Source organism: Equus przewalskii, chromosome 15 (assembly GCF_037783145.1).
Source record: "Equus przewalskii isolate Varuska chromosome 15, EquPr2, whole genome shotgun sequence".
Classification (NCBI taxonomy): domain Eukaryota; kingdom Metazoa; phylum Chordata; class Mammalia; order Perissodactyla; family Equidae; genus Equus; species Equus przewalskii.
The window spans coordinates 77,099,682-77,117,087 of NC_091845.1; the positions used below are offsets into that span (position 1 = coordinate 77,099,682).

Genomic DNA, 17,406 nt, shown 5'->3' on the forward strand with positions numbered 1-17,406 from the left:
ACATGCAAGGCTCCCTGAATGCAGCTAACAATAGAGGTCCAGCAGCTATGGGCGCAGAAGGAATTGTTCCTTTGACCTGGGGGAGGAGGAAGGAAGACTCTACAGGAGTATCGGAGCCGGGCGCTGGATGAGGAACGGAGAAGGGGAAGAGCATGAGCAAAGTTGTGAAGATGCAGGCTGAGTCTGGAGAGTGAAAGAAGCCCTAAATGGCTAGCACTTAGTATTTCTGCATGAGAAGGTAGGAGGACGTGCTGTGAGCAGGGGCTAAGAGCCCAGGGGTGGGGCCAGATGGGGCTTGAGTTCTGGCTCTGCCGCTTCTTAACTGTGAAGGGCTCAGGGCCTCAGTTTCCTCATCTGTAAAATAAGGAAAATGAGGATAATAATAATAGTGTGCCTTCTCTATTGTGTTTTTGTGAGGCTTAAAGGAGAAAGTTCTGGCACACAGTGAGCACTCCAACTTTAATATATGTAGCCTAAGAATACGAGGTAGGCCCAGGGGTGAACTGGGGCCAGACACGGATTCTTGATCCTCATCACTCATGGTTTGCCCCTTTGTGCAAATCCTTTTGGAAATGCTAACACTGTCCCAGCCCCGATCTCAGAGGGAATTCTGCTCTCAGTACTCGTCATTTGGAGTAGGACCTACACACCCACCGTGGGTTTTTTCTGAGCCCTTCCCCTTCCTGAGCCAACACAGTTCCCTCTGTCTCACGCACATCAGCCTTAAGTTGTCTCCTATTTGTGATGGGGCTTTTCAAACCGTTTGGGTATCGGCATGAATGACATGACTGGTCAGAGGGGCGGCGTGCGGTTTACGCTCTCAGAGCATTCCTAGCTGTGACTGAAACTCCATCCCTTACATCTGTCAGTGAGGGTGAGCTTGCTTTATCTTGGATTGCCCTCTCCTGCTTGAAGATAAGGCTTTTTTATTTTATTTTTTCAAGATAATTTATACTATACTGTGGTAGTTCAAAACTAAAACAACAAAAAGGTAAACTTAAAATTCTTCTTCCTACCTGTGTTCCATCCACCCCATTTCTGTGCCCCGTCATCCCCAGGTAACCACTGATTCTAGTTTCTTGTGTATCCTTCCAGAGATTCTTTATGCCAAACACAGGCAACTACAAATACACGTCCTTATTTTTCCCTCATTTAAAAAAATATAATAATATATAATATACTGTTCTGCACTTGCTTTTGTTCACGTATTCTATCTGGGTACCTGGGAGATCATTCCATATCCATACAGAGAGAGTATCCTTGTTGATATGCTGGTAAAGTCCCAGCAGGATGAGCAGAATGTACCTGGAAGGTTCGCAGAGAGCCTTTGGCCAGGAGAGGAGGAGGATGGGGTGAAGGCGGGAGCTTCCTAGCGCTGAGGGGACTGAGCAGCCAGCACTGGTTGGCTGACTGACTCCCGTGAGCTCTCCCTGCACACTGAGGAGTGCTGTGAACCTGGGCAGGAGGAAGAAAGCTCTCCTTGGGCTCATGCCAGTCACAGCCTAGACATCCACCAGTGGGGTGGTTCCTACTCTCTGAGGCCCGCCAGTCACAGCACCTCCCCCAGGGAGGGGGCTGGTCAAGAGGAAGGGATCGAGGCAGATGCTCCTTGTGCCCCCAAGAAAGGCCGTGGGTCCAGAGGACAGGCCCCTCCTCTGTTCACCCCTTCATGGTTTATCCATGATATCCATGGTTATCCATGATAACCCGGAGGGGCTCCTTCACCAGCTGACGTGAACTCGTTCTTGCAGCTTCCATGTGGTGGGGAACAGGCTCAAGTAATTTTTCTTATGCTTATCTAACACATTCCAGGGTTGGACACTGACTCAACTTCCCTTTGTCATTCCTTTTGCTAAGCTGGCAGTAAGGAACGCTTGTCTCCCTCTGTTTCAGGAGTCGTGCAGCATTTGCAGAACGGCCAGCTGCTGAGGGACATCTATCTCAAGAAACACAGACTCCTGCCAAATGACTGGTCCACAGAGCAGCTGTACTTAGAGACCACGGGGAAAAGCCGGACGCTACAAAGCGGGCTGGCCCTGCTCTATGGCTTTCTCCCAGATTTTGACTGGAAGAAGATTTATTTCAGGCACCAGCCCAGTGCTCTCTTCTGCTCTGGAAACTGCTATTGCCCAGTGAGAAACCAGTATCTGGAAAAGGAGCAGCGTCGGCAGTACCTTTTACGTTTGAAAAACAGCCAGCTGGAGAGGACCTACGGGGAGATGGCCAAGATTGTGGACGTCCCCACCAAGCAGCTCCGAGCTGCCAACCCCATAGACTCCATGCTCTGCCACTTCTGCCACAACGTCAGCTTCCCTTGCACCAGAAATGGGTGTATTGACATGGAGCACTTCAAGGTGATCAAGACGCATCAGATAGAGGACGAGAGAGAGAGGCGGGAGAAAAAGCTGTATCTGGGGTATGCGCTCCTGGGCGCACACCCCATCCTGAATCAAACCATCAGCCGGATGCAACGAGCCGCAGCAGGCAGGAAAGAAGAGATCTTTACCCTCTACTCTGCCCACGATGTCACTCTGTCCCCAGTTCTCAGTGCCTTGGGCCTTACGGAAGCCAGATTCCCGAGGTTTGCGGCCAGGTTGATCTTTGAGCTCTGGCAAGACAGGGAAAAGCCCAGTGAGCATTCCGTCCGGATTCTTTACAATGGCGTTGATGTCACATTCCACACCTCTTTCTGCCAGGACCACCACAAGCGTTCTCTCAAGCCCATGTGCCCCCTCGAAAACTTAGTCCGCTTTGTCAAAAGGGACATGTTTACAGCCCTGGGAGGTACTACTAATTATCATGATGCATGTCACAGGGAAGGATTCTAAAAGGTACTCAGTGCAGTGCTTACAGAATCTATGCCAAAAGAGAGGGATGGGAAAGGTCTGCGTTTCGAACTATCTGTTGCAAAGGGTACAAGATAATCGATTTTTAAAGGCTAGAAATCGTGTCTGGGAGCCACATAGACAGTTTGAGTTGGACAGAAAGTACGTTGCTGTAATTGGGTACGTGAGTTACTTGGTACGTAATGGCCAGTTCACAGAGAAAGAAGAGTACTTTGTCGTAGCCAGACTTTGCTGACAAGGCCAGAATATTTCAATACCCAGAGTTGCCAAGCCAAATGTGTATTCTTCTGATCTGCCATGGTACTGTATGATGGAACCAGCAAACCTCAGCCAGAATTTTCTTAATCGGGGACAGTCTTTCCTTGTCCTTGTTCAGTGAAAAATTTCCTGAAGTTATTTATCTAAAATAGGGGTTGACACACTTGTTCTGTAAAGGGCCCGGTAGTAAGTATTTAGACTTTGCGGACCACGTAGGGTCTCTGTCACAGGTATTCAGCTCTCCCTTGTAACGTGAAAGCCACCACAGACAATACATATGCCAATGCGTGCGGCTGTGTTCACAGGCCGCACAGACAGGCGGTGGTGGGCCAGGTTCAGCCTGTGAGCTATAGTTTGCTGACCCCTGACCTAAAAAGTAGGCTTTACTCCAACTGCACTTTTAGCACTTTGAGAACCAGTTGCAAAGGGTACCAAGAATTCTCTTGTGGTGCCTCCAGGAACTTCTGCTAGAAACACAGGATTTGGTCCATATCTGACATTAGAACAAGACTTGAGGGCAAATAAACATTGAATCAGAATGAATCATAGAAAATGATTAGAATAATACTTGATGTTCATGATAATTGTGGTATAAGATAGTTTTAAGTATGTTTTAAATATTTGTCTGCTGTAGTCTCTTTGCTGTATATGCTGAGATTTTTGTATCCCATTTAGTATTTTTATAGTCTAGGAAAATATTTTCTAAGGCCAGTTTTAGATGTGCTCTATTCCTATGTAATATTCAATTTACTGCACCTGTGTGGTGGTTAGAAGGAGTCGGAAGCTGAATTCAGGCACTTTCTTCCAATAAAACTAATGATGGCTCATTCCCTTTGACAAGCTGTAGATTTGGATCAATTTTTAAACCATTTTCATCAGTTTCAAATGGTAAACTCTAATTGATTTTTAAATAAGTTTTGGAAGAACTTTGTTACTAGATAGTTAAATAATCTTTATAACGTATTTTATATATTAGAAGCAATTATAATTAAATCTGTGATTTTGGAACTAAAATGGTGCTAGTTCTGTGTGAAGAAATGTAAAATGCAAGTGAGACGCTCCAGCGTCATTGGCATTCCAGCCTTGTCTCTTTTTGTCCAGTGTCGCATTTGAATACATCTGTTTCGATTAATAAATTTTGGAAGAATACTCAGATGTACAATTAATGGTTTGTCCCTATAAGTCATTCTAGTTCTTTTCAAGTGAGTTCCAATAGTTTTTAAATTTATCTTTTTTTAAGAAAATAAATAAAGCGTTTTAAATTAGAAAACTCTACAGTACTCATGGGGAAAGGAGGGCCAGGCCCCCTGGCCCAGCAGGGATGACGGAGGGACCACAGAGGGGCCACAGCTTCCTTCTCTGACAGCAGCATCGGGGCTCAGTGAGCCTGGGGAAGGTGTCATGGCTGGTGGCCTTGGACAGGGTTAAAATTTATCTTAACTGCTTCTTTTGCGGCTGAAAATCATGCATTGTCTCTCACGTATTTTAAGCCTAATCAGTTTTTTTTGCTCCTACTCACAATATATCTGAATTAGAACTGCAAAACACAGCTTGAAGATTTAAAAATAAAAGTGAATCAGAAGATGTTTTAAAAATCAACTTGCAACATCAGTTGGTAAAGGTAAATATTTTTGGATAAGAGCCAACATTAAATGTACAGACGTAGGTTTTGCCTCCCAAGACATCAGGTACACAGAGCATTAAAATATCTTCCTCAGTATCGAGTCCTGAGACATTTCATTCTATAAACAAACACTGAGCACTGAGCTGAGGTGAATGGACTTAGTCCTCGGTTTCCGGGCAGTGGTCTTAGTGGCTTGGTTCCTGGTGGGGGTGGTGCATACATGCGCATCTTCAGCTTTCTGGGTCTTATGATTAAAATTAATACATGCGCACTGGAAAACAGTTAAACGATAGGAAAACAACTTCAGAAGTGAAGTTCTCCTCTAATCCCACCTCCAGAGAGAACACCGTGAGCTGTTTGAGATATTCTTCCAGAAATTTCCCACGCAGATGCAGAAATACAGTGTAGGAGCCAGCCCCGTGGCCAAGTGGTTAAGTTCGCCCGCTCCGCTTCAGCAGCCTGAGGTTTTGCCGGTTCAGATCCAGGGCGCAGACATAGCACCACTCATCAAGCCACGCTGAGGCGGCATCCCGCATAGCACAACCAGAAGGATCTACAACTAGAAAACTAGAATATACAGCTATGTGCTGGGGGACTTTGGGGAGAAGAAGGGAAAAAAAGTTTGGCAACAGATGTTAGCTTAGGTGCCAATCTTTTAAAAAAAAATACAGTGTATGTGCAAATTTTTAATAGAAACAAGATGATTTTATATATTTCTGTGACTTGCTTCCCTTTAAAATATATATATTTATTTTATTTATTTATGTTTTTGAGGAAGCCTGGCCCTGAGCTAACATCTGTGCCCATCTTCCTCTACTTTATATGTGGGGTGCCTGCCACAGCATGGCTTGATAAGCAGTGCATAGGTCTGCACCCTGGATCCGAACCAGTGAACCCCGGGCTGCCAAAATGGAGGCATGCTAACTTAACCGCTGAGCCACTGGGCTGGCCCCTATATTTCATTCGTTTCCTTTAACAATACATCTTAGACATATTTCTTATTAACTTGCTTCCCTTAACAGCATGTCTTAGAGATATTTCCACATTGAGATAGATAGCTTTTTAAAAAATTTTTTTGGTGAGGAAGATCGTCTCTGAGCTAACATCTGTGCCAATCTTCCTCTATTTTTTGTATATGGGACGCCACCACAGCATGGCTTGATGAGTGGTGTGTAGGTCCACGCCCAGGATCCGAACCTGTGAACCCCAGGCCGCCAAAGTGCAGTGTGTGAACTTAACCTCTGTGCCACCAGGCCAGCCCCCAATAGATAGCTCTTTTTATAGTCACCACATATTTCATGATATAAATGAGACATATTTTTTTAAATCTCACTAAATGAATGAAATTGACACTTAAAAGCAAGGTACTAAGATGGAAACACAAGACTTCAAGGTTCACAGAACAAGGCAGAGGCCAGCAGTCGGATGTGTGATTTTCTAGCCCATCTGAGCAGTTAGCCGTTTTCCGGTATAGCTGCAGGTATTAACATGAGTGGAGTATTCTTCCTCTAATTTCCCTTTAAACAGAAGTGACGAACTTGGGCTAATATTGCTGTTAAGCCTATTTGAGGGTATTTGTAGGTATAGGAGAATTAGACTTTTGAAAGATTTGTGTTTCCTTTCTCTAGAACTTAAAAACACTGATGCAGGAGAGACAGGGATGCATGCTCTGTTCCTCTGAATCCTCAGGAAGCCTCTGAACAGCTTGAGCCGCCCAGGCGAGTGGGGGTGTACCCTACTGCGTTTAAACACAACCACAGGCAGAGAGCAGAGAACGGCGGGGGCTTACACTGCAGTTCTGGCTTTGAGGGTGGCTAGCACAGAGTTCTGGTCGTTGCTCAAGGCCACTGAACTGAATGTTGGGGTCGTACCCCTGTTTATTGCCTGCCCAGTGGCCAGCTCAAATGAGTCATAATAGCTTCGGCTTAAGGGGAACCGGCTGAATTCATCAGCGTGCCTGGTCAGGCCTTCTGGCCTCTGAAGCCCAGCTGCCAGCTGAGACGCCTTGATGAAGAGAAGGTATCCCTGAGGGGCTGGCACGCTCCTCCCAGAACTGCAGAGCCCCTCAGCAGAGGGATGGCCTGAGGCCTGGCTTCTGGATAACTCTGTCAATAGTAAAGGCACCAGTTTTGGGTCATGCTTCCGTCAAGGGGCCCCACAAGCATTTCTTTATCAATCTAAACAGCCCTCTGAGGAAGGGCCCATTACCGCTATTACAAATGAGGAGACAGGCTCAGGGGTGAAGTCACTTTCCCAAAGGAAGGGTCACAGCCCCGAGTCTGACCCCAGGTTACGCGACACAGGTGAACTTCACAGCCATGTACTGTGGGACACACCATGGAAAAGGCTTTTCCTACACTAATTTAATTTAATCCTCCCGATAGCCCTACAAGATACTATATTTGCTGGCGAATATCAAGAAGTACTAAAACATAGTGGGGTCACGGCAGTTTAATTTAAATCTAAATGGTTAGGAGAATATTCCGACTTGGCCTCTAACCATCTGCGGTTGCTATTTTTGTTAAGATAAAACCACTTATAGAATCTAAAACTGATTTTTGCAGTGAAGTTATGTTTTATTCAGCCACTAGGAGGCAGCATCAAATAGAATTTTTAGCCTTCAGGGCCCAGTCTTCCATCCGTAAAGGAGGTAGGGTGTTTGGGGATGTGTTTTAATGGGGTGACCAGCTGTCCCTGTTTGTCTGGGATTTCAGTGCTAAAACCGAGCAAGTCCAGGCAAACTGGAACAAGTTGGCTACCCTAGTGTTACATGAGACATGTGCCAGGTAGTCCTGTCGTTCCCATTTTACAGAAACAGGAAGCCGGGTGGAGTGACTCCTCCGAGGTTCCACATAGCTAGCTGGTATGCACAGAGCTGGGACCCAGAGGTGTCGTTCATTTAACTTGAAGGACCCTGTTCTTAAGACAGGATATGATAATGCCTCTGTGAACCATTTAGAACTGTTTGGTTACATACAACAGAAACCTGATCACAGTGGTTAAGCAGATACAGCCTTTCATTTTCTCTAACGGCTCCACCACGTCATCAGGAGCCCAGACTGCTATTTACATCTTACTAGCCACAGTGCGGTCGCTGGCCCACCTCCACTGCAAAGGAGTCTAGGAAAGTGAGTATTTTTATTGGGCACACTGCTGTCTCAAACAATCAGGCACCTCTTAATAAGGAAGAAGGGGTGAGTGGACACTGGGTGGAGAGCTAGCAGTAACCGCCACATCCTCCAGAGCCACCCATTAGAACTGAAGGTGTGGTGGGCACTGCTCCACCCAGAGCCCCCACTTCACTTCTTTCCCCGTGGCCGGGAATGTGCGGGCTGGCAGTGCCTCCTTCTCAGGGCAGCCACATCCAATGACTGGACAGGGCAGGGATTTAAAGCCTGAGGACAACCCTGAAGGGCCACTCTAGGTCCAGTGCTCCCCACAGGGTCAGTTGAGGCCTTGTGACTGCATCGCAGTCCACGTCTGCCTCATCCTGCTTCCTTCCCTTCCATCACAGTGTTGACCCCAAGAACCCACCCCAATAAACTTCCTGCATACATAACTGTCTCAGAGTGGCTTCCTGGGCACCGACCTGCTATGGGAAGCAAGCAAACCCTAGGGGCTGAGGCCTCTGCTGGTCTGGGCAGTAACGCTGGAGTCGTTTATTTGAAAGGGATAATGTGTCTATTGATCACAGACTTCTATCACTGCCTTTGAGAGGCTCACCATTTTACTGTGGAAGGGAAGTAAGCACACACGAAGCAGCAGGAGAAACTTGGTCCCAGACAGTCCCAAGCTGATTACACAGGGCTGTTCCACCAAGACAGCATTTACTGACGCACACCAGGGCCTGGGCACCGGGCTCGGCACTCAGCTGACATGGTCTCTGTGTCTCACCGTATGAGTTGGCATTTACTGCCTCTGTGTTACAGGTGAGGAAACAGGTTCAGAGGCGGACATCTGCCAGGATCAGAGAGTCAGTAGTAAGCAGCCAACACAGGTGTGCAACGGGGTCATCCTAGACGACAAAGCTGCTCCAGCTCCCTCAGCATCCTGCTTCCTCTACCCTCACTCCGTTCCCCTCACACAGACGAATGCGTAACAGGCAAGAGTCTACCCTTCTCCAAGGAAGGTTCTCGATAGACGATCATGTTTTCGCTCCTTTTGATTCTTCTTCCCATTTTTTTGTAATGCAGCATTTCCAAGAAAGTAAGATCATCTTATAACGGGTTGTTTTAGGCTGGGTCCCTCTGAAAGCAGAGTCTGAGGAAAAAATACCTCAGTGTAGGTGTTTATTAGGGAATGTGGTCCCAAGGAGCAGAAGTGAAGGACAGGGAGGCTGGGCTGGGGGGGCACAGTGAGGATGCACGCTGAGCTGACTGCCGTGACTGGGGGCTCCAGCCCACGGGACCCCGAGAAGCCATATGAAATGTGTCTCCCAAGTGTTCACCTGGGGAAGAGGGGGAAACCTTTATCCCCCGGCTCCACCCACAGCTGGGTCCTCTGTGCTTCTGGGTTGACCATGCATGAGAGCCCGGCGGGCTCACCTGGGCACTCCGGCATCCGAGGAGCCCCCGGGCAGGAAGCCACAGAATGAGATGCTGTCAGCTCCAAGCCTCCCTGGACCTGGTCGCCAAACAGTGGCTGGGAAGACATGAAGCGGAGAAGATTGGAAGGGGGGCGGGGGTGTGTTGGATGTGAGGATGACCCAGCGTTCCCTGAGTGCTGCCACGCGCCAAGCACTGTGCTTTGTACGCATACCCCTGTTTCAGCCTCACAGCAGCCCTGCAGCTTAGAAATCCTCCATATTATCTCCCATTTTTAAGACGGGGAAAACTGAGAGGCGAGGGCATTTGCTAAGGCCTCAGAGGCAGGAAGTGGCAGAACTGGGAGTCAGAGCAGCTTGACCGCAGAGCCCTTGCTCGTGGTCAGCACCCACTGAAGTAAGCATTTCTCACGGGTCCCACCCGAAGTCTGCAGCGGGGCTCACTGACACAGACTAATCACAGACTCAGCATTTCTCTCTGACCTATGTGGACTACACATTTGTGTCGGCGCAAATCAAATCACCCCACTCCTTGTGAAAACCCCTGGCCCTCCACTGCCTTCTAGAGAACACGCAAGCTCCCTAAGATGACTCACAGGCCCTTCATGGTCTGGCTCCCACTTACCTCTCCAGCTTTACTACCTGCAGTGGTACAAGGCTGCAGGGCTGTACACGGACTGTAGCTGCTGGCGCATTTCTTGCATGACTGGGAGAGAGAGAAGGGTCTTAGTGTCACCATGGGGGACGTGAGGTTTGCAGAATCTCTGAAGGAGACAGTCCTGTCAGGAGGCCCCGGGCAACTCTTCCTGGGACCTAGCAACCTCCAGTCCTTTCCCTCTTCCCTTTCTCCATCTGTGTCTGGAGTGTGATATCCCAGAAAAGGAAAGAGCTCTGGAGCCACACAGGCCGAGTTCAAAAGCAGTTCTGTATCACTTCCCAGCTGTGAGACCTCAGACACTATATCTAGTCTCTCTAGGTGGTATGTTCCTCACCTGGGAACCGGGAAGACCCCTCCCAGGAGAGAGTGCCCGGAAGGTGCCAGGTACACGGGGCACTCCACATGGCAGCAACCATGACTGCCCCCAAACTACTCTTTCTTTTAACGGCTCTGACTCACCTAACCAGCTGGAACCAGAATATGTCCCTGCCCATTTCTTTAAGCCAGGAAGCCCACCCGGAGGCATTGCATCATGCTCTAGGTACAATGGGGAGATCGAACTCCCTGCACTCACGCACTTCCCTTTGGGAGAGAAAAGAACTCGAAGCTTCTGAGTCCTGCCCTTGTGCCCAATGCGGTATTTGACACCTTATATAACATCTCAATTATTCCCCAAGGGAAATGAAGTCCATTGCTGTCCTTTCCCCATGTTTCCTTCATTCTCTTTAACCTCTATCTTCCTGCTTTAGTTAGAGTGGCTGTCCATTGCAGAAGCGGCAGCTGGCCACCGAGTTCAACAAGGAGGCTTTAGGCCACTGGTCTGACCCCACCCTGGCCCCTAGAGAAGTTGAAGCAGCAGCCCGGGAAGAGAGAGGCATCTCAACAGAGGGCAGATCCTGCCCTCAGTAGGTACCTCAGCGTTGGGGAGCTGCTCCCCTCCATGCTCCTGGGGCAGACAGGTAAGGTGCTCCTCCTCCACCCTCCCTCCCCCGAATTGCCCAGTGCGGCTGTGCCCCTGGCAGCAGTGCCCAGAAAAGCTTTCCTTTCCTCTCCTTTCCTTGTCCCCTCACCAGACGTCACCTCTTTCCCAAAAACTGAAGCTCCATCTGGTGGCCTAGGAGTCAACTCTTCTCTCTACCTGCCCACATTGCCTTGAGGATGTAGCAGTAGAAACACACTCCGTATCTAGATGGTCTCACCCCAACTGCCCTGTTGTCCTACTGATGAACCAGCTGTTTAACATTCTCAACAACTGGCTCCCTGATGGACAGACTGACCATTAAATTGATCTTCTGTCTGATAGATCTTGATGGACCACTGTCCATCTGAAAAATTAATCCTGAGTGACTGACTGGCTAATTGGCTGATTAAGTTTCTAAACCATAAATCATTTGATTGACCTACTGGCTTTCTAACTGACCTACTAACCCTAAATAACATCTGATGAGCTGGAACTGCCTGTCTGGCTGGCTCTTCCACTAACCAGCTGACAGACTGACTGCCCAGCAGAGGACCCGCAAGACTGACAGTCTGGCTCCATGACTAAGGGTAACAGATGGATGGGAGGGGAGGCTGCCCCTTCTTCACGGCCTGACTCCTCTGGGAGATTGGGGCCCTCCTCTTCTCCCCTCTAGAGCCACTTGAAGACCGCAGAGAGGGCAGCTAGGAAACCGACCTTTTCTATCTCTAGTGAGGTTCTTAATCAGGGCCCCCTAGATGGGTTTCAGTTTTGTTTTCAAAATAGTGTGGATATAAAGATGTGTGTTTATCTGGGAAGAGGGGCCACAGCTTTCATTAGATTCTTAAAAGAGCTCAGCACATACAAATATGTTCAGAACTACTGCTTGCTCTGGGAAGATGCTCAGCAAACACATTCACATAAGCAAAGCCCTTACCTGAATTCAAGCCCCATTTCTCCCTCCCATCAGGCCAGGGTGGCAGGAAGAAAACTAGGAGGAGTCAGAGAGTCATGGTGGACATGGATGTAGTAGGAAGGATAAAGGCTGAGCTGTGCCTGAAGTTTCCAGAGAGAAGCCCAAAGAAATCACCGTGTCCTTTTGGCCCAGAGGCCACACTTAGACCAAGATAACAGGGCCTCCTCAGCTCTGGGCAGCGGCTCTTTGAGGTGACATGAAGGATGCATTTATCAGGGCCCTTTCTGGGCAGTGAGTATGTGGTCATGAGGAGCTACGTGGTTGTGTGTATTTACACGCCAGTGCACTCACAGGGTGGGTATAACAGAGCTGCGTGGCTATGCACACGAATGTCCTCTGAGTCAAAGTGTGCATCTGAATAGTTTTGTCCATGGATTTGCACGTGTGCTCACTCATGGACCCCTCAAGTCTTTTTTGGGTTGAGACAGATTCTGAGTAAGAATTTCACTAGGTGAGAATATCTGCATACATGCCAGTAGCCCAAACCAAAAATCTGGAAATCCTCAGCTCCTCCCTCTCCTGAACCGGCATCACCGGCTCAGTCCACACTGCCACTGCCACCGCTGGTTCTCATCACATCTCCCTGGACTACTGCTCCATCTCCAATGCCCTCCCCCTAGCGACTCTTCCGAACCACAGCGGAACTGACCTTAATAAAATGAAATTAGGGCCACAGCGCGCCCCGCCTGAAACTGACAACAGCTCTACACTGTGGGGGGATAAAGCCCATCTCCGCAGTCTAACTCGAGGGTCCTTTCAACGTCGTAGTAGCCCTGCTCACTGGAGACTCTAGGCTCTCAGGGCCCCAGACTTTGGACGCGTCGCCCCTCGGCCAGGTCCTATGCCACACCCCAAGGTTTGGGCTCTGATGGCTCGTCCTCCGGGCCCTAACGCGCTGCCCCTACGTCCTGCATCTCGGAGACTGTCATTGCCCAATTACAATTGGCAATTGTAATTGATGGAGGACCCAAGTCTGTCAGTCACATTCCCCACCCCCCTCCCGCCCCGGGATCCCTTCCCACTGAACGAGGAGCCTGAGCTACCGCAGATCGAAAAACGGCCAGGCACACGTGTACACGTCTGTCTGCCGCGCCGCCGAGCAAAAGGCGGCAGGACGCGAAAACGGAAATGCGCGTGCGCACAGGGAACAGTAGAAACTACGACTCCCAGAATCCTCCTGACCCGGACTCCATTTCCCAGAAAGCTCCTCGGGGTCCTCATCCCGGAACTACGCTTTTTTTCTGAAAGCGGAAGATGGGCGAGCCAGGCAGTAGAGACGCTTTCTGAAGGGGGTAGAACGGTTCGAGGTTTCGCGGACTGTTTACCTCCAGGGGTCGTTCGTGAGTCAGAGAAACCGGGCCTTTGGAGGGAGAGGGCCTGGCGACAGTCCTTCTGCGCTTGGCTGTGCAGCGTTCTGGCTGCTTCTGCCCGGCGCCACGAGGCCCGCCCCGGCGCTACCCTCGCCCTGCCTGCCCCGGCTCTGTCGGCCTGCGGGCGCTGCAGCCTCTCTCCCGCCGCCGGCGTGTCTGGAAATGGAGGCCCATAGCTAGAAGGTCCCGGGTACCCTTTGTTCCCAACCCTGCCTTGCCCGTCTTCCTCTGGGAATTAGTGAGACCTTGGCCCTAAGGGCGTAACCCCCCGTGGCTCCACGTGGGGGTCCCATAGCTCTTCTGCTACTTCCAGCAGTGGCTGAGGGAGTCGAAGCTGTGGGTAGTGAGGACAGGTGTGGACAGTAGCAGGGAGGGGAAGGTCTGTGGTTCCTGACGTGCTGCCTCTGTTCCCAAGAAGATAACTTTCCTATGGCCCTTGCCCTCTGGCTAGTTATGGCCCGTCCACCACGTGTCCTCAAATGCCTGGACTCTGGAGAAAGGCAGCCTCCTTCCTCAGACCCCACGACGCTTGTCGGTCCCACTACCTGTTTTCACCTTTCCCCTCGGAGGCCACCTAGAGCACCTGGCTAGAAATGGGAGCAACTGGTGGGATTGGGATTGAGATAGGGAGTCTGCAGCATTTGGAGGGAAGGAGTGGACTAAGATGGAACTGCAGAACATTTGAGGGACTGAAAGTTACTGGGGCAAAATGGGAGGGTCAGGGAGCAGGGGTGAGGGAGCGAGGGAATGAGACCCATCATCTCTGTATGTCTCAAAAGGAAGAAACTTACGTGTCTCTGAGCAGGCAGATGAGGAACGCATTTTTCAGAGCTCTGGTTCTCTGTGAGACACACAACCCATAGTAATTTAGTTTTGTTCCAAACGTGTTAAGTGAAGTGCACACCTCCCTATTTGTTCCTAAGGAGCTACAGCTACTGGTAACTTCTACAAGACAGGTGCGTGAACTACAGACTTCCCAGCGTTGCCTGGCGCTCTCCCCTCCCTCCCCGCACCTACTACTAGTAATTCGATGTTCCCACATTCCTCTGTGCTAGCTGTGGAGGTTCCTGAGACCCTTTTAGGGGATCTGCAAGGGCAGAACTGTTTCACAATAATACTAAGATTTGTTTACATTTTTCAGTGTATTGACATTTAAACTTAAAGTGACATGGAAAACTGCTAGCACCTTGGCGTGAATCAAGGCAGTGGCATCAAACTATATTTGCAGTTGTATTTTTCACCAAAGCTTTTTAGGGGGGCAGGGGGAGCCAGTTTCACTTAAGAATGTTCTTCATGAAGCTGTAAAAAGTATTCATTTTACTCCATTTTGAACCTTGAGTAGAGGTCCTGTTGCTACCCTGTGTGACAGAATGGGAAGTACGCATGAAGCAGGCTTGCTGCATACCAAGGTACTGTGTTTGTCTTGAGGAAAGTGTTGGGAAAGGCAGTCACGTGTGTGCAGTCTTTGAACCGCTGTACAGTCACATAAGAGCATGCCTTGGGTCTGGAACGTTTCCTTACGAAGAGACAAAGAGCTTTCCTGGGCTGTGCTGGGCATATCTTTGTTCGAGAATCTCTGTCCCTGTTCTGGACTTAATGTGTACCTCTTTGTTCTGCTAAAGCCTTTGTGTCATATGGCACCTACCCACCCCTACTGCTGCGCGGGCTCCTGTGGGGAGACACTAGAGCCCTTCATCTGCGGCACAGGCGGAGTGCGTGCAGACCCTGCGTGCTGGCCGCGGGGGACACTCACTGCTGATGCTGGTCTCACCCTGTCTCTTCTCTGTGTGAGGAAAGTGTTGTTCTATCCACTGCCTGTGTGAGTCGAGTCTTTCTTTGCAACCCTAACACCTGCAAACCATGCAGTGGGTTGACATCTTGGGACTGCTGGTCCTCTTGGCAGGTGGTATACTACTTGCTGTCCTCCGTGAGATGGAACTCCTGCCCTGGAGGTAGTAATCGGTGTCACGTGCTCAACAAAAAGCAGTTCTGTGCTTGTGTTGATTTGCTGGCTGAACTAGAATTTTTTTGCAAAAAATGCCTCCTGTACTTGAATGACTGACAGTGTGATTCTTTGGACTTGGATGTTTGGTAGACTTTTCTAGAAAACGAACAAAGTAAGCTTGTCACTTCAAGGGAAGCAATTGACATTATTTGTTGCCAATGATAAAATTTGGTCTTTCAAGCAAAAATTAGAATTTTGAAAAATATATATTTGCCATATATCTTGACAGCTTCCCAGTACTTAAAAGATTCTTCTGATGAGCTTGGTGGTGATATTAGCAAATGTGATTTTTTTATATTGAATAATGAAATGTGTCAACACTTGGGAGATCTGCATAAGCAGCCTATTAGATATCTGTTGTTGCATAACAAATTACTCCTAAACATAGTGATTTAGAATAACAAACACTTATTATCTCACAGTTTCTGTGTGTCAGGAATTTGGGAGTGGCTTATGCAGATGGTTCTGACGTAGAGTTTCTCCTGCAGTGGCAGTCGAGACATCTGTTGAGGCTGCGGCCATCTGAAGGCTTGACTGGACCTGGAGAATCTGCTTCCAAGAGGTGCACTCACGTGGCTGTTGGCAGGAGGTGTCACTGGACGGACCTCTCCACGGGGCTTTGAGGATGCGCACAGCTTGGCAGCCAGCTTCTCCCAGAGCAAGTGATCAGAGAGAGGGAGCAAGATAGAAGCCTCAGTGTCTTTTATGATCTACCCTCAGAAGTCATGCTCTGTAATTTCCACCACGTTCTATTCATTAGAGTGAGTCACATGTACAGGCCACACTCAAAGAGAGGGAAATTAAGCTCCACCTCTTAAAGGGAAGAGTACCGAAGAATACGTGGACATGTTTCAATAACACTACACTTAGTGAACCAATATTTTCCAAATGACTGTGTGATGTTACAATGCCATGATGCACAGATAAAAAATCTATTCTAATTGCAAGATAGCCCCATGGATTTTTAATGTAACAGAGTAGGAAACATTCATTGATGTAGTTTTAGATCCCACATTGCTTCTGACCTTTAAGAAGCTATCATTTGTTGAGTTCTGGTGTAGGATCAGAGAAGAGTATCCACAATTATCTGAAAAGGCTATCAAAATACTCCCCTTATTTCCAACTACGTATCCCTGTGAGGCCAAATTTTTGTCATATACTGACAACAGCATTAGAATAGACCGGAATGCAGAGGCAGATAGGAGAATCCAGCTCTCTTCTGTTAAGCCAGACAGAGATTTGCAAAAATGTACAACAGAGTGGCTCTTCTCACTAATTATTTTTGTTTTAGAAAATGTGTTTTTCTTAAAAAGTGTGTGTGTGTGTGTGTGTGTGTACTAACATGTATTGGATTTATTATTGTAATTTGTAAATGAATTAAATATTTTTAAATTTTCTCAGTTTCTAATATGGTATTATCACTAGATGTAACCCATATAAACGAAGGCTCTTTGGGTCCTCAGTAATTTTTAAGAATGTAAAGGAGTCCTGAGACCACAAAGTTCTGAGATCACTTATCTGAGCAATCGGATGGCTCTGTTACCCTCAAATAATAGTTTAGGGATGGGCATGTGGTGCGACTTTGGCCAATGACATGTGAGGTGAAGGTGTTGTGTTCAGTTTTCAGTTTAGGGTATTAAATAGAAGCGTACATGGGGTCTTCTAAAAGATTGGTCAGGTTCTATTTCTCAAGCTAGGTGATTTATATGTGATATTTACCGGCTTCTTTATCTCTTACATATTAAATTATTTGGGGTGTGAAATATTTTATAACAAAAAACACAGAACACGTGGCAGAGAAGATTCCCCTTCCTCTATGGAAGCATCATGTCTGTTTTGCAGCGTATTCAGCTTGTACATTGGGCCTGAGTCTGCATTGTTTGGCTCTAAAGGATTTTCTGTGCATTTCGTGGCTGAGTCTGTGTCTGCAACATATTTGTGATATTTGACTTGTAACCTGAGAGTCCCCAGACCTCCAGCCACGTATGCAATCTCACTGCATTCACAAGGCTACCAGTTCAAGTCATATAAAGTCCCTCATAAAGAAACCTTCTCTGCTTCTGGCTCAGTCCCTCTCCCTTGTGTCCCCTAGGATCAGGCAGGATACCAACGTCTGTCATACATCACATCATCTGCCAGGTTCTCTCACCTACACCGCCCTAAGAGTA

At 48.3% G+C, this 17,406-nt stretch overlaps 1 protein-coding gene and 2 long non-coding RNA genes across 8 annotated transcripts in view; 2 read left to right on the forward strand and 1 right to left on the reverse strand.

Annotated features, from left to right (window-relative positions):
* Positions 1 to 4,253, forward strand: part of PXYLP1 (2-phosphoxylose phosphatase 1) — a 68,066-nt gene extending 63,813 nt beyond the window's left edge. For all 6 annotated transcript variants that reach the window (XM_070576196.1, XM_070576197.1, XM_070576198.1 and 3 more), the window contains one exon: positions 1,894 to 4,253. In XM_070576196.1, coding sequence (XP_070432297.1) covers positions 1,894 to 2,828 — 935 coding nt within the window. In that variant the 3' untranslated portion in view covers positions 2,829 to 4,253. The remainder of the gene's footprint in view (positions 1 to 1,893) is intronic.
* Positions 4,254 to 8,109: 3,856 nt separating this feature from the next.
* Positions 8,110 to 12,981, reverse strand: LOC139076010 (uncharacterized). Its single transcript, XR_011527190.1, has 4 exons — positions 12,513 to 12,981; positions 9,897 to 9,977; positions 9,273 to 9,369; positions 8,110 to 8,988 (listed from the first exon to the last, which is right to left on the reverse strand). It is a non-coding gene; the product is annotated as an uncharacterized lncRNA (long non-coding RNA).
* Positions 12,982 to 14,318: 1,337 nt separating this feature from the next.
* Positions 14,319 to 16,634, forward strand: LOC139076012 (uncharacterized). The gene is made up of 2 exons (XR_011527192.1): positions 14,319 to 14,642; positions 15,727 to 16,634. It is a non-coding gene; the product is annotated as an uncharacterized lncRNA (long non-coding RNA).
* The last annotated feature ends 772 nt before the right edge of the window (positions 16,635 to 17,406 follow it).